General features: G+C 45.7%; 1 protein-coding gene across 1 annotated transcript in view; it reads left to right on the top strand.

Annotated features, from left to right (window-relative positions):
- The first annotated feature begins 7815 nt into the window (after positions 1-7815).
- WDR47 (WD repeat domain 47) overlaps positions 7816-21286 on the top strand; it is a 271732-nt gene continuing 258261 nt past the window's right edge. The window contains exon 1 of the mRNA XM_073592940.1: positions 7816-8101. Within this exon, the coding sequence (XP_073449041.1) occupies positions 8051-8101 (51 nt within the window). The 5' untranslated portion in view covers positions 7816-8050. The remainder of the gene's footprint in view (positions 8102-21286) is intronic.

Here is a 21286-nt window from a genome sequence, read left to right as displayed (position 1 = left end):
TCTGACCGTCTCCTGTAGCATGTCCGCAGTCTCTGACCGTCTCCTGTAGCATGTCCGCAGTCTCTGACCGTCTCCTGTAGCATGTCCGCAGTCTCTGACCATCTCCTGTATCCTGTCTGCAGTCTCTGACAGTCTCTTGTAGAATAAAACCCAGAGCCACCAAGCTGGAGCCATTTGACTGAGCCCCGCACGGTGCACCTGAGAGGAGGTCAGTGACAGCGCCGCCAGGCCAATCTGAGGGGGATTCACTGATGTAAGGGGGCACCGATATAAATGTTTCCCCCTTATATTAGTAAACCCCCTTACCTTAGTGTATTCACTGTACGGAAGGTGGTCTCTGGTCACCAGAGTGCGCCCCACATCAGAGTTCCTGGCGTTCCCCTTTACATCAGAGTCTGCAGGATTCGCCCTTACAGTGCAACAAGGAACTCAATCTGCGGACCCTGATGTAATTGGGAACTCTGATGTAAAGAGAACAAAGTGGACTCTGATATAAGGTGGTCTCTGGTCACCAGAACCCCCCTCTACATCAGAGTTCCACCTTAGATCATGATTTGCAGCGTTCCCCTTTACATAAGAGTTTCATTTCACTGCAAGAGGGAATCCTGCAGACTCTGATGTAAGGGGGAACTCTGTGCTGGCCGGGTTATAGTAACCTGACCTTCGTGTCAATGCAGAAATATGTTTTTTACTTTTGTTAAACTTAAACACATTGCTAATAGCACTAGATATATGTTTATAGTTTAAATATTCATATTTGCACTGTTTAGCACTGAAAACTGTAATTATAGGTACTTTTTTGCAGTGCAGTAAAAAATTGGTGCCGTTTGTAAATTTTTGGTATCCTGCCAGTAAATTTTGCCTCGGAAGGTTGGTAACACTGCTCCTGAGTACGACGATACCACATGTGTGAGACTTCCACAGCCTGGCCACATACAGAGGCCGAGTACAGCCGAGTATGGCAGGGTATGGCCGAGCATGGCTGGGTATGGCAGAGTATGGCTGGGTATGGCAGAGTATGGCTGGGTATCACCGAATATTGCAGGGTATGGCAGGGTATGGCAGGGTATTGCAGGGTATTGCAGAGTATGGCGGGGTATTGCAGAGTATGGCAGGGTATTGCAGAGTATGGCTGAGCATGGCTGGGTATGGCTGAGTATGGCAGGGTATCGCCGAGTATGACTGGGTATGGCTGGGTATCACCGAGTATTGCAGAGTATGGTTGGGTATGGCAGAGTACAGCGGGGTATTGCAGAGTACTGCGGGGTATTGCAGAGTATTGGGGGGTATTGCAGAGTATTGCACAGTATTGTGGGATATTGCACAGTATTGTGGGATATTGCAGAGTATTGCACAGTATTACGGGGTATTGCAGAATATTGTGGGGTATTGCAGAGTATTGCGGGGTATTGCAGAGTATTTCAGGGTATTGCAGAGTATTGCACAGTATTTGGGTTATTGCAGAGTATTGCACAGTATTGTGGGGTATTGCACAGTATTGTGGGGTATTGCGGGGTATTTCAGGGTATTGCAGAGTACTACACAGTATTGTGGGGTATTGCAGAGTATTGCACGGTACTGTGGGGTATTGCAGAGTATTGCACAGTGTTGTGGGGTATTGCAGAGTATTGCACAGTATTGTGGGGTATTGCAGAGTATTGCACAGTGTTGTGGGGTATTGCAGAGCATTAGGGATGGCTGAGCATGGATGGATAGCTGGATGTCACTGAGCAGCGCTGTGGGCACTACATATCCAGCCCACAGCGCTGTTGCCATCCATCCATCCCCCTCCTCGCTCACAGTGTACCGATCGGTACAGAGAGGGGAGGAGAGGAACCGGCGTCATGAGATGACGCCGGTTTATTTACATGTGATCGCTCCGTCATTTGACGGAGCAATCACATGGTAAACGGCCGCGATCAGCTATCCTGGGCCCATATACACCTAACCTAGTAACTTCACAGTGTTTTTTGTCAGCTAAATTTTGGGGCTTACCCTAAACAACCCCTAAAATGTGTACAAATGTTATTGTTGTCCTCAAATTCAGGCAGAGTGCAAGAGACCATTTTTTGGGGGCACAGACTCATTTGGAACCCTCCCTCCCCCCAAAAAATGCAAGGTCAACAGATACAAATACTCTATCTACTGACTTTGCCAAACACAAACACAAACACACTATCTCTCTTTTGTGTTTACATTTTTGTATAAATTCACCCAACCATGTAGTGCAAGGGCATGCCCGATTACCTACAAATTGTAACGTAGACAGTATTTGTCTCCTATTATATTGATAGGTATTTTCTGAATGTAAAAATGTGCTGCAATTTGGACAGTGTGGATACATTTTTTTAGATTATGACACTTCTTACCTGTCCAGTGGACTGCCAATAGTGTAAGTAAAATAAAATATAAACTACAGTGCTTGCAAGCACAACATCAATGAATAAATATGTAATGAAAAACAATAAAAAGTAAATGTCCATATAAAGTGAACGGTGTGCTCCAATTCAAAAAAGTGCAAAGTGCTCCAAAGTTTTCAAGGTGCAAAAAACACCCCCTCCTGTGTCCCCACTCACCGGATGGAAAGGACAATTAGCTCTTAAGTCTAGGGGTCACTTCAGGCTTATCAGTGGCCAGGGGATGGCAGCTTAACATCAATTCATCAGGCAGATCTAACATGTTTATGATATTCATCCAAGATAATTAGTACCCAAAAACTAAATAAAAGGAGGAAACTATAGTGAAGTACCGTTTAGCAATAGATTTATTGCGCATATAAAAATTAATACTTTTTTTACACTATATACCCATCTATATACTTCTAATTATATACACTATTTACCCATCTATATACTTCTATTATATACCCATCTATATACTTCTATTATATACACATTATTCCCATCTATATACTTCTATTATATACACTATATACTTCTATTATATACACTATATACCCATTTATATACTTCTATTATATACACATTATACCCATCTATATACTTCCATTATATACACATTATTCCCATCTATATACTTCTATTATATACACTATATACCCATCTATATACTTCTAATTATATACACTATATACACATCTATATACTTCTATTATATACACAATACCCATCTATATACTTATATTATATACACATTATACCCATCTATATACTTATATTATATACACTATATACCCATCTATATACACATTATACCCATCCATATACTTCTATTATATACACTATATACTTCTAATTATATACACTATATACCCATCTATATACTTCTATTATATACACTATATACCCATCTATATACTTCTATTATATACACATTATACTCATCTATATACTTCTATTATATACACATTAAACTCATCTATATACTTCTATTATATACACTATATAGTATATAAAAGCTGTACGGCGGGGGACCCGATGCGCGTGGCTGATGGCCGCGATGTCCACTGGCCACCCACGATCGCGGGCACGAGAGCCAGAACGGAGATTTGTGTATGTAAACACACAGATCCCTGTTCTGACAGGATAGGAGAGACAGATCTGCTGTTCCTACTAATCAGGAACAGCGATATGTCTTCTCCTCTAGTCAATCCCATCCCCCCACAGTTAGAAACACACAGGAGGGAACACATTTAACCCCTTGACCCCCCCTAGTGTTAACTCCTTCCCTGACAGGGACATTTACACAGCAATCAGTGCATTTTTATAGCACTGATTGCTGTATAAATGTGAGTGGTCCCAAAAGTGTCCGATCTGTCCACCGCAATGTCGCAGTCCCGCTAAAAATGGCAGATCGCCACCATTACTAGTAAAAAAATAATAATAATAAAAATGTCATAAGCCTATCCCCTATTTTGTAGATGCTATAACTTTTGCGCAAACCAATCAATATACGCTTATTGCGATTTTTTTTTTTTTTTTTTTACCAAAAATATGTAGAAGAAATCATATCGGCTTAAACTGATGAAGAAATTTGCTTTTAACCACTTACCAACCGGCCCATAGCCGAATAACGGCTGCAGGGCGGTTGGATAACTCTGGGAGGACGTACTATGACGTCCTCCCAGAATTCCCCTCTCGCGCGCCCCCTGGGGCGCGCACCCGAACACATCCGTGACCGCCGGGTCCAGAGGACCCGGCGCATCATGGATCCCGGTAAATGGCCACTGATCGCGGCCGTTTACCATGTGATCGCGCCGTCAAATGACGGCGCGATCACATGTAAACAGACCGGCGTCATCTGATGACGCCGGTTCCTCTCCTCCCCTCCTGTGTACCGATGGATGTCTGCAGCGCTGTGGGCTGTATGTGTAGTGCCCACAGCGCTGCACAGAGACATCCAGCCATCCATCCATCCATGCTCAGCCATCCCTACTATTATGCAATGCTGGGCAATACTCTGCAATACCCCCACAATACTCTGCAATGCTGTGCAATACTCTGCAATGCCCCCACAATACTCTGCAATGCTGTGCAATACTCTGCAATGCCCCCACAATACTCTGCAATGCTGTGCAATACTCTGCAATGCTGTGCAATACTCTGCAATGCCCCCACAATACTCTGCAATGCCCCCACAATACTCTGCAATGCTGTGCAATACTCTGCAATGCCCCCACAATACTCTGCAATGCCCCCACAATGCTGTGCAATACTCTGCAATGCCCCCACAATACTCTGCAATGCCCCCACAATACTCTGCAATGCCCCCGCCATACTCTGCAATGCCCCCGCCATACTCTGCCATGCCCCCCGCCATACTCTGCCATGCCCCCGCCATACTCTGCCATGCCCCCGCCATACTCTGCCATGTCCCCGCCATACTCTGCCATGCCCCTGCCATACTCTGCCATGCCCCCGCCATACTCCGCAATACCCCGCCATACTCCGCCATACCACGCCATACTCCGCCATACTCTGCAATACCCCGCCATCCTCCGCCATACTCCGCAATACCCCGCCATACCCCGCCATACTCTGCAATACTCCGCCATACTCTGCAACACCCCGCCATACTCCACAATACCCCACCATACCCTGCCATGCTGAGCCATGCTCAGCTGTACTCGCCCTCTGTATGTGGCCAGGCTGTGGAAGTCTCACACATGTGGTATCGCCGTACTCAGGAGGAGCAGGAGAATCTATTTTGGGGTGTCATTTTTGGAATGTACATGTTATGTGGTAAAAATATTGTATAAATGGACAACTTTGTGTTAAAAAAAAAAAAAAAAAAAGCGTTTTAACCACTTCCCGCCTGCCGGCCGTCATACAACGTCCTTGACTTTGTGCGGGGATATCTGAATGATGGTTGCAGCTACAGGCATCATTCAGATATCAGCTTTTTCAGCCGGCGATTCCCTACACCATGAGAACGATCATAGCAGCTGTTCCACTGCTTGATCATTCTTACGGGAGGCGAGAGGGGATGTCCCCCCCTCCCGCGCTTCTACCGACTCACCGCTACGATCGAAGCCAGGATCGTTTTTTTTTTTTTTTTTTTTTTATTTCAGGCTTCCCAGCCTAGAGGTGAGATGTGGGGTCTTATTGACCCCATATCTCACTGTAAAGAGGACCTGTCATGCCATATTCCTTTTACAAGGATGTTTATATTCCTTGTAATAGGAATAAAAGTGGTCCAAAATTTTTTTTTTGGGAAAAAAGCATCAAACTAAAATAAATAAAGTAATATGAACAATAAAAAAAAAAATTTTTTAAAGCGCCCCTGTCCCTGTGTGCTCGCATGCAGAAGCGAACGCATACATAAGTCCCTCCCACAAATGAAAACGGTGTTCAAACCACACATGTGAGGTATCGCTGCGATCGGTAGAGCGAGAGCAATAATTTTGGCCCTAGACCTCCTCTGTAACTCAAAACATGTAACCAGTAAAAAATTTTAAAGCGTCGTCTATGGGGATTTTTGAGTAGCAAAGTTTGGCACCATTCCACAAGTGCGTGCAATTTTGAAAGGTGACATGTTGGGTATCTATTTACTCGGCGTAACTTCATCTTTCACATTATGCAAAAACATTAGGCTAACGTTACTGTTTTGGTTTTTGTAAAGCACAAAACAGTTTTTTTTCCAAAAAAAAACGCGTTAAAAAAATTGCTGCGCAAATACCGTGCGAGATAAAAGTTGCAACGACCGCCATTGTATTCTCTAGGGTCTTTGCTAAAAAAACATATATAATGTTTTGGGGTTCTATGTAATTTTCTAGCTAATAAATGATGATTTTTACATGTAGGAGAGAAATGTCAGAATTGGCCTGGGTGCTCCAGAACGCCTGAAGGTGCTCCCCTGCATGTTGGGCCTCTGTATGTGGCCACGCTGTGTAAAAGTCTCACACATGTGGTATCGCCATACTCGGGAGTAATAGCAGAATGTGTTTTGGGGTGTAATTTGTGGTATGCATATGCTGTGTGTGAGAAATAACCTGCTAATATGACAATTTTGTGGGAAAAAAAAAAAGTAAAAAAAAAACCTTGATTTTGCAAAGAATCGTGGGAAAAAATGACAACTTCAAAAAACTCACCATGCATCTTTCTAAATACCTTGGAATGTCTTCTTTCCAAAAAGGGGTCATTTGGGGGGTATTTGTACTTTTCTGGAATGTTAGGGTCTCAAGAAATTAGATAGGCCGTCAGTACTTCAGGTGTGATCAATTTTCAGATATTCGCACCATAGCTTTTGGACTCTATAACTTTCACAAAGACCAAATAATATCCACCGATTTGGGTTATTTTTACCAAAGATATGTAGCGGTATAAATTTTGGCCAAAATATATGAAGAAAAATTACTAATTTGCAAAATATTATAACAGAAATGAAGAAAAATGTATTTTTTTACAGATTTTTCGGTCTTTTTTCTTTTACGGCGCAAAAAATAAAGAACCCAGCGGTGATTAAATACCACCAAAAGAAAGCTCTATTTGTGTGAAAAAAAGGACAAAAATTTCATATAGATACAGTGTTGCATGACTGAGTAATTGTCATTCAAAATGTGAGAGCACCAAAAGCTGAAAATTGGTCTGGTTAGGAAGGGGGTTTAAGTGCCCAGTTGACAAGTGGTTAAAAAATGTTTTTTTGGGATATTTATTATAGCAAAAAGTTAAAGAAAGTTTCAATATTAACGCTCTTTTTTTGTTTATAGCACATAAAATAAAAACTGCAGAGGTGATTAAATACCACCAAAAAAAAGAAAGCTCTATTTGTTGGAAAAAAAGGACATAAATTTTTGAGTACAGCGTCTCACTACCACGCAGTTGTCAGTTAAAGCGATGCCGTACCGCAAAAAATGTCCTGGTCATTAAGGGACAAATCCTTCCAGGGCTGAAGTGGTTAAAAACTGACTATACTAGGCAGGAGAACACAGCATGGTAAGCTCTCTAGCTGTGTTGGGAGCTAATTCAATAATCAGACTTGGGTTGACCCCCCCCCCCCCCCCCCAGCTTTCACTGGGAAGCTCAGTGTCATGCTGTTTCTCCTCCCCCATATCTTATGCAGATGAGAACAGAGGGAATAAGATCACATCAAACAAAAAAGGGGGAAAAAGTTATTTATAATTTTTTTAATCTTTATACAGCCTTTCATTTCTATTTAAATCGGAATGGATTGTTTTACAAGGTGAATATTCATTTATACTTTAATACTAAGAAATCTGGAATGTAGCCCCAGATTGCAGTAAAAACCTGACAGGGGTTCTATTGCTTCCCCCACTCTCTACAAAACTAAGAAGGAAGTTTTTTGTCTGCATACTGCATAGATATTTTGTTCCATCACTGACTGCGAACCTCCTCCTTGCCCATCACTCTGTACATATCCATCGCTGGCCGCCAGCAGGCACATATGCAGACAGCTCAGCTCGGGGTCCTCACGTTGCGGATTCTGATTGGGTACCGGCGGATCCGCTTGACAACCGCAACCTGAGACTGAAGACGCAGAGGGAGTGTGGCGGCTTTAGTGACGGCGGCCCGGGCACCGGGGGCTGAGCCTGGAGAGTCACATACTGGGGACTGGGAGAGGTCATTACCGAATGCACGGTACCCACTGGGCCCAGCGAGGAGAGCGGCACATGGGAGAGCAGGTACCACACCGGGGAGGTCTCTGTCCATCCATAGGCTGTGCTGTGTCTATACAAGCCTACCGGGCTCCCCTCGTCACGCCCAGAGCTGGGAAAATGCTAGAAGAGTTGCAGTGACTGGTGGCTTGTTGTGGTTATGGGTTGCTGTGCTGTTTTCTCCGGGGGGGTCTTGTGTGTCATGTATGTGTATGGTATGTGTGTCGTTGTAGGGGACATACTAAAAGGAATGACAGAAAGGAATGCCAGGCAGTCCCTCATTGTAGCAGTACAGAGCTCCATTCGTCTCTATTGTGTGGGTGCTCTGTGTACAAGTCCAGTGTCTGTAGGCTCACACATCATTCCATTGGCCTGTACTGGGAGGAACCCAGGCAGCCGTCTGCTCTCCATTTATTTGGAAGGATGAGGGGGCTGACTGCCAGCTGGGAACCCGCCTATCTGAGGGGTGTGATGGGATGGAAGCATCACCCAGACTCCCCCTTCCCATGGAAAAAAATACATGTCATTTCCTTTGTTACATGAGCTCCACAAGGCTGCTTCTTCTTCTTCTTCCCTCATCATGCCTGAAGTCTTCCCACCCCACCCTCCTAGTGCCCCAGGTGGGGGATTGGCCTTGTCCATTATTTATGGCGCATGGTGGAAATTAGCCTTCCTGTGCCCATTGAAAATGAGAGGCTTCTCTTCCCATCTGCTGGTGGAAACCATCAAATAAATTAGTGGCCTGGAAGGAGACACTACTGCAAATGAACATACGCTGCATTCATGTGTGTCTGACAACCCGTGAGGGGTTTCTACTGTGTTATTAAAGCGGACGTAATCCCAGCCTTATTCGCACTGGAAATTAGATGCATGCCTTTTATAGGACGTTTCTAAACACATATGATTGTAAATGGTATTCACATAAGGGGTGAATCTAGCCTCTCTGATCTGGGGGTGCAGCATCAGGGGTTCGCCCCCTTTCATCAGGGGTTCCCCCCCCCATCAGAGCGCCCCCTTGCACCAGTGTTCCCCCCCATCAGGGGTTCTCCCCCCATCAGAGCGCCCCCTTGCATCAGGGGTTCCCCCCCCATCAGAGCGCCCCCTTGCATCAGGGGTTCCCCCCCATCAGAGCGCCCCCTTGCATCAGGGGTTCCCCCCCCATCAGAGCGCCCCCTTGCATCAGGGGTTCCCCCCCCATCAGAGCGCCCCCTTGCATCAGGGGTTCCCCCCCATCAGAGCGCCCCCTTGCATCAGGGGTTCCCCCCCCATCAGAGCGCCCCCTTGCATCAGGGGTTCCCCCCCCATCAGAGCGCCCCCTTGCATCAGGGGTTCCCCCCCCATCAGAGCGCCCCCTTGCATCAGGGGTTCCCCCCCCATCAGAGCGCCCCCTTGCATCAGGGGTTCCCCCCCCATCAGAGCGCCCCCTTGCATCAGGGGTTCCCCCCCCATCAGAGCGCCCCCTTGCATCAGGGGTTCCCCCCCCATCAGAGCGCCCCCTTGCATCAGGGGTTCCCCCCCCATCAGAGCGCCCCCTTGCATCAGGGGTTCCCCCCCCATCAGAGCGCCCCCTTGCATCAGGGGTTCCCCCCCCATCAGAGCGCCCCCTTGCATCAGGGGTTCCCCCCCCATCAGAGCGCCCCCTTGCATCAGGGGTTCCCCCCCCATCAGAGCGCCCCCTTGCATCAGGGGTTCCCCCCCCATCAGAGCGCCCCCTTGCATCAGGGGTTCCCCCCCCATCAGAGCGCCCCCTTGCATCAGGGGTTCCCCCCCCCATCAGAGCGCCCCCTTGCATCAGGGGTTCCCCCCCCCATCAGAGCGCCCCCTTGCATCAGGGGTTCCCCCCCCATCAGAGCGCCCCCTTGCATCAGGGGTTCCCCCCCCATCAGAGCGCCCCCTTGCATCAGGGGTTCCCCCCCCATCAGAGCGCCCCCTTGCATCAGGGGTTCCCCCCCCATCAGAGCGCCCCCTTGCATCAGGGGTTCCCCCCCCATCAGAGCGCCCCCTTGCATCAGGGGTTCCCCCCCCATCAGAGCGCCCCCTTGCATCAGGGGTTCCCCCCCCATCAGAGCGCCCCCTTGCATCAGGGGTTCCCCCCCCATCAGAGCGCCCCCTTGCATCAGGGGTTCCCCCCCCATCAGAGCGCCCCCTTATATCAGGGGTCCCCCCCCCCATCAGAGCACCCCCTTGCATATCATCAGGTGCCCTCCATCGGAGCTCCCCCTTACATCAATTGTCTGCATCAGACTGTCTCATGCACTTTCAGAGATCTGTGGGGCACAGCTAAAATCTGATTCACATTGTACATTTAGCTGATGTTTAGATAAAAATTGAAATCTGTGTGTCTAGAGGCAGGTTAGCTGCTCTGAACGCATATAAATGAATGTAAACACAAGTACATTTAACCCCCTCCCTCTCTGGCAGCCCTTTTAAAGCTGGACTAAAACTAAAATTTTGACAATTGTGAGCAGGCAGCCCTTTACTGTAGAAGAGACATGCTATGTCTCTTCTTTAGTAAGACATACTTTTCTGCTCGCAAACTTCTAATAAATGCACACCTCCGCTTTTATTCCCAGCCCACTCTGGCTGTGCTGGAATGACTGACTCACATGCACAGGATGACGTCACTCCTCACTGGCCTATCAAGAGGCCACTGGCACCTGTAAGTAACCCAAGGAGAAGATGGCCGTGGTTGGCAAGATATGTAACTGTCACATTGCTGGAAGGTTGAGGTGAGTATTTTGCAGAGTATAGTTCCACTTTAAAGCAGAACTAAACTCACTGATTTAACAGCTTCCCAAGACAGCAGCACTAGGGTCACTGGTTCGAATCCCAACCACGGCACTACCTGCCTGGAGTTTGTATGATCTCCCTGTCCGGGTTTCCTCCCACACTGCAAAGACATGCTGGTAGGTTAATTGGCTTCTGTCTAAATTGGCCCTAGTATGTGTATGTATAAATGTGAGTTAGGGACCTTAGATTGTAAGCTCTTTGAGGGCAGGGACTGATGTGAATGTACAATATAGGTGTAGTGCTGCGTAAGTTGACAGCGCTATATAAGTACCTGTGATAAATAAAATAACCGCTACATTCAAAGCATGCCGTGAATGATAGCTGTCACTGTTCTCAGCGAATCAAGTGTGCAGCACCATGGCAACTGCAGATCAAATGGAGGCTAAGATGGCAGCTTCCTTGGTAGTAAGGGATAGGAGGGTTTAGTTCTGCTTTAACTAGGCCTTAATGCCAGAACAGGCTTACTAATGGCTGTCACATGATTGGGAGCCTGTTCCATCAGCTACTGATCATAAACCGAGACCAGGAGCTGTCTGTGAAAGTTCGGTCACTATGCTGGGGGCACACTCTCAGCACAAAAACCTCAAGAACACATATGTGTGACATGTGAGTGTTCAAGCCACCCCACAAATGCGTTACATGGCTGGCAAAAGGGTAATCGCAAGAGAACTTGGTCTGGGAAGCTTAATATTTGTTTATACTTCCCACATAATGTTTTCTGAGTTTAAAGCCCAACTTTTGGCTGGAAGTATGGCCCAACGCACAGCAAGTGTTCAATGCTTGTTAGGTCTATGGCGAGATGGGAAGACCATATTACTTACCTTATACTCCTCTCTGACTGGCAACGGTGCTCTCAGCTTCTGATGCTCTGGGCGGTGGCCAGTCCTTCAGCATCATCATGTACAATGCGAGAGGCAGTAGAGTTACTGCGGCCAGGGGTGCCTGAGGGACAGTAGGCTCCACGAGGTCATGAAAGCAAAAATATAAACAGATGGATATAATTTCACCTAGATTTTCTTGTTTGGGTTTCCATATGCTTTAAAATAATACTGCTCCGCTTTGTCTATTATTTATATAAAAACGTGGTTTTAATTCAAACTAATCAGCAACAGTGAGAACACAAGGCAGAGCAGTCACAGTTTCCATTCTTCATTGCGCTAAATTTATGTTTTCTTATATTAGCAAAATGAATGTTACATTGCTAAGCTGTTTGTTTACTTTTTTTTAGTTGTTGCATTGGCAAGTCTTTCGCTTTACATTGCAAAACTATATGATCATCTCTTTCTCTTCATAACTTATCACATAGCAACCAGTGTTATTTAAAGCTGCTCTTTATACAAATATTTACTTTAAACTATGTGTACAAGCTTGCTGGGATGGATGTAAAGATTAAAGTATGTGTAAACCCAATCACTAACATTTCATATAAGCTTTGATGTGTTCATATCATTTCAAATTTATTATTTTTTTTTTTTTTAAATTGCAACTTTCTAATACCCAGTGATCCTGCAATGAAGATCCTTGTTTAGGCACTTCCTGTTAACCACTTTAGGACCACCCCACACATATATACTGTGGCAGGGCGGCCCTCCTGCACGAAATCGCGTACCTGTACATGATTTTGTGCATAGGGTCTGGGGCGCACGCCACCAGTGACCCCCTCCCGCTGTGATTGGTGGTTTTGTTTTGATTTGTTTTACCAAAAATATGTAGCAGAATACATATTGGCCTAAATTAATAAAGAAATGATATTTTTTACATTTTTTTTTTTTTTTTCCTGGGTATGTTTTATAGCAGAAAGTAAAAAATATTGTTGTGTTTTTTTTCAAAATTCTCAGTCTTTTTTTGTTTATAGCGTAAGAAATAAAAACCGCAGAGGTGATCAAATACCACCAAAAGAAAGCTCTATTTGTGGGGTAAAAAAAGGACATAAATTGTATTTGGGTACAAAAACGTATCACAAGAAATGGCCTGGTCGTGAAGGGGGGTAAACCTTACAGGGCAGAAGGAAGGTAGGGGCGGGCATAGTTCCAGCGACTCTGCTCTTAAAGCGGGGGTCCACCTATCTATCGTTTTTTTTTTTTTGGAGTTCATTCACAAACTTTTCTTCTCATGATTATCTACTCACATGTTCTGTGAAATAAGTCCGCCTGTGTCCGATTTCGTTGTAAAGAATAACTTATAAAATTCACTGAAGGCGGTTTCCATCTTCATTGTGGGCATTTGAAGCCCACAAGCATGTATTTCCTGGATGCAGTGAATGCTGTGCTCCCAGCATTCAACGAGATGTTGTGATGACACTGTTGCACAATGCATGCTGGGAAGCCTGAGACTAGCTCCCAGGGGACTGTGGGAGGTCTGGGAGAGACTAGAAACACGCCTACTCCCATGGGAGGAAAACCAGGAAGTGCAAAGAAGATTAGAAAAAAAAAGGTAATTACGGCGATTTAAATTTTTTTACACAGCATGTCAGCATCTAGGCAAGGAAGAGAATGCATAGAGATAATGTTCAAAATTTGGGTGGAACCCCGCTTTAAAGAAACAGACCACAGTGAGCAGTGCCAGAAGTTATCTTCCTGGAGCACAATAAACCTGTCAGATTTGAATAATAGAGATAAGTCTATGAGGCTGCAGACACCTGGATAGACCTTTCATATGGGGGTTGATTTACTAAAACTAGAGAGTGCAAAATCTGCTGCAACTGTGCATGGTAGCCAATCGGCTCCTAACTTCAGCTTGTTCGATTAAGCTTTGACAAAAAACCCGGAAGCTGGTTTTTATTCAGAGCGGCACCAGATTTTGTACTCTGTAGTTTTAGTAAATCAGTCACATGGTATGTCTGCAGTTCTTGCAAAGTAGCTGAATTCCTGGAATTCAGCTCTAAAGTGGTCCTAAATTTTTAGGGCCAAGTCACTATATGCGTTGCAATAATTCATGGTAACATGCAATACGCATTATTCAATAGATGGTTCACCTACCTACGTGTATTTTAGTTTACTACAAACCACTGAATAAGGTTGGGTTCACACTATCCGGTGCATCCGCGTTCACGGTTTCAGGTCCAATTTCAGCCCGAATTTTTGGCTGAATTTGGACCTGAAATGAACCAAAAGACGCACAGGGCTCCTGTTCAAATTCACACTGGAGCTGCAACGGAGATATGTGAACCTGCTCCATAGAGAGCTGGTCAAAATCTTCTGCTATTGCGAATTGGATGCAGAAAATCTGCATCCAATTCGCAATGGTGTGAACCCAGCCTGAATCTCCACTGTGTTTAAAAAAAAGGCACGTGTCCATACATATGTGCTGCAGTGTCCAAGCAGCACATTTTAAAGGAACTACCTTAACTTAACATGCATTTGGCACTTATTGTAAACGTAGAACATGAATTTAAAAATAGTATCCCAGCACTTTTAGCTACAAGCAGTCCTGGCAGCCTTCAGCATTCCAGATATACCTTTTGGAGGATTGATGTCTTCCTTCCCCAATCTGTATGGTCCTCTTCTTTAGCATCGCAGGAAACAAGCTTTTGTAAAATGCTGCATCTCCTGATCCAGCTGGTCAAGTATTTTCCTGACAAGCATAGAATCTGGAACAGTGTTTTCTTCAGGAAATCTAAGTATTTAGCCCATCTTTAAGATTTTAGACATGTTGAACTGCCACACACTCCATTGGAAAATTAACTGCAAACTGCACCAGACAGATTTTTTAAAAAATATCCCTTGGTAAAGCTCAAAAGTGTGATCTAACCTTTATTCAATGCGAAATATGGGAGTTGCCATTACCGACTTTTTTTAAAGGTGCAGACCATAAGGCTGTCATCCTTATCTTTGTTTAATTAGATAAAGAGTCAGTGACATGAAAATTGCATGTGGCAGCTGAAAAGTCTGAACTCCTATTTTGAATATTTGTCTTGGCTCAGGGATATTAAGCAGTCCTGAGATGAGATCCAGAGCTTACACCTTTAAAACAAGTCATTAATGGCAGCTTCTACATTTTTGTTTTCACTGTTTTCTTTCACGTTAACACGGGTTTAGTTCTGGTTTAAGCACTTCAGCTCCGAAAGGTTCACCCCCCCCCCCCCCCCTTCCTGACCAGGCAATTTTTTTGCTATACGGCACAATTGCACATCATGCGACGCTGTACCCAAATAAAATTGTTGTCCTCTTTTTCCCCACAAATAGAGCTTTCTTTTGGTGGTATTTGATCACCTCTGCAGTTTTTATTTTTTTGCACTATAAACAAAAAAAGTGACAATTTTGAAAAAAAAACAGAAAACATTTCTTACTTTCTGCTATAAAACATATCCAATAAGAAAATGTAAAAAAATCTAATTTCTTCATCAATTTAGGCCAATTTGTATTCTGCTACATATTTTTGGTAAAAAAAATCCCAATAAGCATATATTGATTGGTTTGCGCAAAAGGTAAAGTGTCTACTAACCATGGGCTAGAATTATGGACTTTTTAATTTTATTTTTTTATTTTTTACTAGTTATGGCGGCAATCAGGGATTTTTAGCGGGACTGCGACATTGTGCGGACAAATCTGACACTAAGTGACACTTTTTTGGGACCAGTAACACCAATACAGTGATCAGTGCTAAAAAAATGCACTGTCACTGTACTAATGAGACTGGCAGGGAAAGGGTTAACATCGGGGGCAATCAAAGGGTTAAATGTGTTCTCTGGGAGTGCTTTCTAACTGTGTGTGTGTGTGTGTGTGTGTGTGTGGGATGCTTTGGATGAAGAAAGAGATCTGTGTTCCTGCTTAGCAGAAACACAAGATCTCCATCTTCCCCTCTGATAGAACGGTGATCTGCCTTGTTTGTTCCTCAGGAATGGTCGCGAGTTATGGCAGACAGCGGGTCCCGGAACCCACTGGCTCCTGCTGTGTCCAATCACAGAAGGAGCTGGTCTCCGGTGGCGCACGGCCAAAACCCGAAGAAAGAAATTGTGTACAGGTATGTAATTTTGCGCTTGAGGAGGTGCAGCCAAAAAAAAAAAAAAATGGAAAAGTCAGTAGCTACAAATACTGTAGCTGCTGACTTTTAATACTAGGGCACTTACCTGTCCAGGGAGCCTGCGATGTTGGCCCCAAGCCGATCTGCGGATCGACTCCCAGGTGCTGCCGCCACCATTCCTGGTAAGGGAACCAGGCAGTGAAGCCTTTTGGCTTCACTCCTGGTTCACTACTGTGCATGTACGAAGCACGCTGTGCTTTCTAATTGGCCTGGGGAAGGAGGAGGGGGGCCGAACTTCTGGGAGATCGGGTCACGGCCCGTCTCCCGTAAGTGGTGAAGGGGACCTGTTATAAAAGATTCTCCATTTCCCTCTTCCCCATGACGTACCCATACGTTGTTTGGCGCAACCGTGCCATTCTGCCGCCGCATATTGGCGTGAGCCGGTCGGCAAATGGTTCTTACACCATGTATTAAAGGAAAAGTGCAACCAAACTTCGTTTGGCTGCACTTCTTGTGTGGATCACAGGAGGTGCCGTTCTCATTTATTATCAACAGATAGTGGGCTGAAGCCAGTCCATGCTGGGGCAAGATGGCCACAATGAAGTCCGGATCCACCCATATGCCTGAGCCGCCCCTCCACAGCCCCATGCTCCAGTGAACGAGGGGGGGGGTTATAGCAGAAAGCAGTGACTGACAGTCACCAGCTCTCTACTTGGGGAGCTCTGAGAACCGAGGAATCAGTAGTGTTTGATCGCTCGGTTCTCAGTCCTTTTTTTTTTTTTTTTTTTTTAATTACATTTATGAAAAGTGGAAAAAAAATTTTGTATATCGTATTTTCAAAAGTATCACATTAATAACATTCTAAAATTCCTCCCTCCCTCTTTTCTCCCACCACCTACCTCTCATTCTTTTTCCTTGGTTCTGTCATTTGATCTTCTTTCTTTTCTCCATTTATTCTCCTTTTAATCTAATCCCCCTGTTTCTCCTTGCAGGATCTCAGTCTTAGGCCCCACTTCACACTTGTATAACCTGAAAGTCGTGTGACTTTGCCACAGCTTGAAGCAATGCCTGTGTAATCTGTGTGTGTAATCTGTGTAATAAGTCGCACAAGTGTTAAAAGGGCCTTAGAGCTGAAGAGGGACAGGTGCAGCATCAGAGCGATGCTGCATCCACCGAGGAAAGTAGGAGTCTAAAAAAAAAAAAAAAAAAAAAACCCTACTTCACTTTTAATAGAAAGTGGATTGCACAAGGGGTTCTTGCAGTGATAGGAAGGCACATATAAATATACCATAAGAACAAATTAAAAGCTATAAAATGTATAGAAATTCATGTAACCCATAAAATAGGTAAAATTCTTCTATGAGGAATGTTTCTATGTTGTGACCTGTGACACTTACAAATCCAAGCAAATCTGCTGCTATAACGCATAGTTATGTTCAAAGTGCTTTAGCTGAAGAATTTCTCAGGTATTTGTGATCAGAATATCCTGCATATATTTAAGTTATTTAGAGAAAACCCTTCCTCTGGTAAGTCTATGCTTCATGTCTGTGGTGACCCCTTCCCTATTTAGCTGATAAGTAGCTGTGGAAGAGCAGCTTTATGCTCTGAGGTGTTTGGCCTTGTTGATGTTGTGCGGCTGCAGCTTCAATGACACATTCCATTCAGTGCCTTTCCATGACAGTGGTTGTATTGCAATTCCAAGCAGCTTCTGAGAGCTTGTCTTGTCTTGGCGTTAATCATTTGTCTACTGTTCATCAGGATACTTTTTGTTTACTTGTCATCCCTGATATCCCATCTAATGTGATTGGCTCACTTTGTTTCTCTGTGCCCTGCAGAGATCTTGAGGTCAAATTACAGGCCTCTCCTGCATAGGAGTTCTTTCTGCTTATGTATAGATAGAAGAGGAGGCTCTCTTAGCTTAATGCTTCCAATGATCGGACTATATTATTATTATTATTATTATTATTATTATTATTATTATTATTACACAGGATTTATATAGCGCCAACAGTTTGCGCAGCGCTTTACAACATGAGGGCAGACAGTACACTTACAATACAAGTCAGTACAGGAGGGATAAGAGGGCCCTGCTCGTTAGAGCTTACAATCTAGAAAGGAGGGTCAAGTGGAAACAAAAGGTAATAAATGTGGGGGGTGAGGTGATGGAGAAAATGAAAAAACAGTAATTGTTAGGTGCGGGTAGGAAAGGCTTCCCTGAAGAGAAGGGTTTTCAGGGATCTCTAAAAGCTAATAGAGTAGGAGATAAGCGGACAGATTGGGGTAGGGCATTCCATAGGATTGGAGAAGTTTTGGAAAAGTCCTGGAGGCGAGCGTGGGAGGAGGTGATGAGGGATCTAGAGAGCAGAAGGTCTTGAGAGGAACAAAGAGAACGAGTAGGTTGGTATTTAGAGACTAGGCTAGTGATGTAGCTGGGGGCTAAATTGTGGATGGCTTTGTACGTAGTTGTTAGTATATTGAATTTAATTCTTTGGTCGAGCGGAAGCCAGTGGAGGGATTGACAGAGAGGGGTAGCAGAGACAGAGCGATTGGTAAGGTGGATGAGTCTGGCAGCAGCATTCATGATGGATTGAAGAGGTGATAGACTATGTGGAGGTAAGCCAATGAGAAGGGAGTTGCAGTAGTCGAGGCGAGAGATGACCAGCGAGTGAATTAAGAGCTTTATTGTGTCATTGGTTAGAAAGGGGCATATTTTGGAGATGTTGCGGAGGTTGAGGTGGCAGGATTTGGATAGTGATTGGACGTGGTGCTTAAAGGAGAGTTCCGAGTCCAGGACTACACCTAGAACCTTAGCATGTGGGGATGGGCTTATAGTTGTGCCATCAATTTTGATAGAGAGATCAGGGGAAGGGGGATAGGGTGACCACATTTCCAAACTGCCATTCAGGGACAATTTTCAATTTTGCCAAGGACCGGGGGTGGGGGGAGGGGCGGGTTTGTTGAATGTAGTCTCGGGGTTGAAGGGGATTTCGGGGGCGAGTGGTTTGTCAGGTGAATGGCTGGTTTTAGCCCTTATATCATACCAACACCATGCTTGATATGGTGCCAGGATGATCAAATCATATTATTTCTATTACTACATTGTAATATAGAATGAAATAGTTCAACTCACCATAATGCCGAATCATTGGGAACCCTGAGCTTGTCACTTGCCACAAGATGCAGCATGCCACCATAGCCTGCTACCAGATGCAGGGTGTCACTTGCCACCATCTCCTGCCACCAGATGTAGTGGCACTTGCCACCCTGCGCTCTTGCTGGGTAAGTCCCTTGATCCAAGTGCCTTCCTGATTCCTATACTGACCTACCTGTCCACTACACTGACCCCTACACTGACTTACCTGCCCCGCTACACTGACTTACCTGCCCCGCTACACTGACTTACCTGCCCCGCTACACTAGCTTACCTGCCCCGCTACACTGGCTTACCTGCCCCGCTATCACTGGCTTACCTGCCCCGCTATCACTGACTTACCTGCCCCGCTATCACTGACTTACCTGCCCCGCTATCACTGACTTACCTGCCCCGCTATCACTGACTTGCCTGCCCCGCTATCACTGACTTGCCTGCCCCGCTATCACTGACTTGCCTGCCCCGCTATCACTGACTTGCCTGCCCCGCTATCACTGACTTGCCTGCCCCGCTATCACTGACTTGCCTGCCCCGCTATCACTGACTTGCCTGCCCCGCTATCACTGACTTGCCTGCCCCGCTATCACTGACTTGCCTGCCCCGCTATCACTGACCACTACACTCCTTCCTGCACTACTCACACTACTGACTACTCCCCCACACAAACATAAGGTAGATCGGTGGATTTCACTCACCACTCCAGGCCAGGGCTCCATGAAGATCATCCATAGATGTCTATCCCCCAGTCCCTCCTCAGTATCCCCCGCAGGCCAGGAACTCTGCCAGCGGCCGCCGTATGCTCGTCTGCATCGAGCACCTCCCCTCCCCCTCACACACACTGGCTGCCTGTGGCACGCACCTGAGGAATCATGAAGGACAGGGCAGGCTGGACCACTGGAGTCCCTAGGCGGGGGGAGACCCGGGTGCTGAGGAGTGTCTGCCTTATTGGAGGTGTATGGTGATTATAGGGGCTGGAGCCTGGAAGAAGTCACTTGGGCTGCCCACCCCCATGCTACACCACTGGGCTGGCCCAGCCGGATGACATCGACATTCGGCAGTCAATGGAAAATCGCGAACGGCTGCATCAGTTTCATTCCGGGACACTGTATTGTCCCGGAATGAAGGTACCCGGGACAGACCTGCTAATTGCGGGAATGTCCCGGGCAATCCGGGAAACGTGGGCACCCTAATGGGGGAGAAAAAATTATAAGTTCGGGTTTGGATAGTTTGAGTTTAGGAAAGTAGTGTGACTTCCAGACTGATATATCTGATAGTAAATTAGTGATACGTGAGGAGACCGAGGGAGTGGGCTGAGGGGTAGAGAAATAGATTTGGGTGTCGTCAGTGTAGAGGTGGTGTTGGAAGCCATGTGAGGCTATCAGCTGACCCAGGGAGGAGGTGTAGATTGAAAATAGAAGTACAAGACTTACCTGAACAAAACCTTGGGGGAACCCAACTGAGAAAGGAAGAGTAAGTAGAGTTGTAGGAAAAGCTAAAGGTGCGTTTGGATAAGTAGAGAGAGAACCAGCGAAGAGTACGGTCGCGGAGACCAAAGGCGTGGAGTTTTTTGAGGAAGAGGGGGTGGTCAACCGTGTCAGAGGCAGCAGAGAGGTCCAGGAGTAGGAGTACAGAATAGTGTCGATTGGTTTTAGCCGTTAGATTGTTTGTTAGTTTTAGGAGAGCAGTTTCTGTGGAGTGTTGAGGACGAAATCCAGACTGAAGTGGATCAAGAAGGCTATTATCAGCGAGGTGGACGCTCAGTTGGTTGTAGACCAGACCTTCGAGGAGTTTGGATAAGAAGGGGAACAAGGAGATGGGGCGTAGGTTGTTAAGAATGGATGGGTCCAGTGAGGGCTTTTTAAGTATGGGTCTGACAAGTGCATGTTTCAGAGAGTTGGGGAAGATGCCAGAAGAGAGGGAGAGATTGAAGATGTGGGTTAGAGAGTGTAGCATAGAACCAGAGGGTGAACGTAGCATTTGTGAGGGAACAGGATCCAGAGGGCAGGTGATAAGGTGGACATTAGCAAGTAGATTAGCAACCTCGTCTATAGTGGTGGGGTTGAAAGAGGGAAGTAATGATTGTGCCTGTGGGCATGAAGTGTAAAGCGTGAAGGGTATCGGAACAGTAGAGATCTCCTCATGAATTGTATCAATCAATCTTCTGTTTGAAGTGATTGGTGATCTCCTGGGCAGTGAGTGAGTTGGCGGGTGGAGGCGGTGGAGAACGAAGTAGATAGTTGACAGGGACAGGATGATAAGTTGCTAATGAGAGTAGTAAAATAGGTCTGCTTGGCAGTGTGGAGGCCGGA

Source organism: Aquarana catesbeiana, linkage group LG07 (assembly GCF_042186555.1).
Source record: "Aquarana catesbeiana isolate 2022-GZ linkage group LG07, ASM4218655v1, whole genome shotgun sequence".
Lineage (NCBI taxonomy): Eukaryota > Metazoa > Chordata > Amphibia > Anura > Ranidae > Aquarana > Aquarana catesbeiana.
Note: the sequence above shows the minus strand (reverse complement) of the source record. Positions and strands in the feature narration are given on the sequence as shown.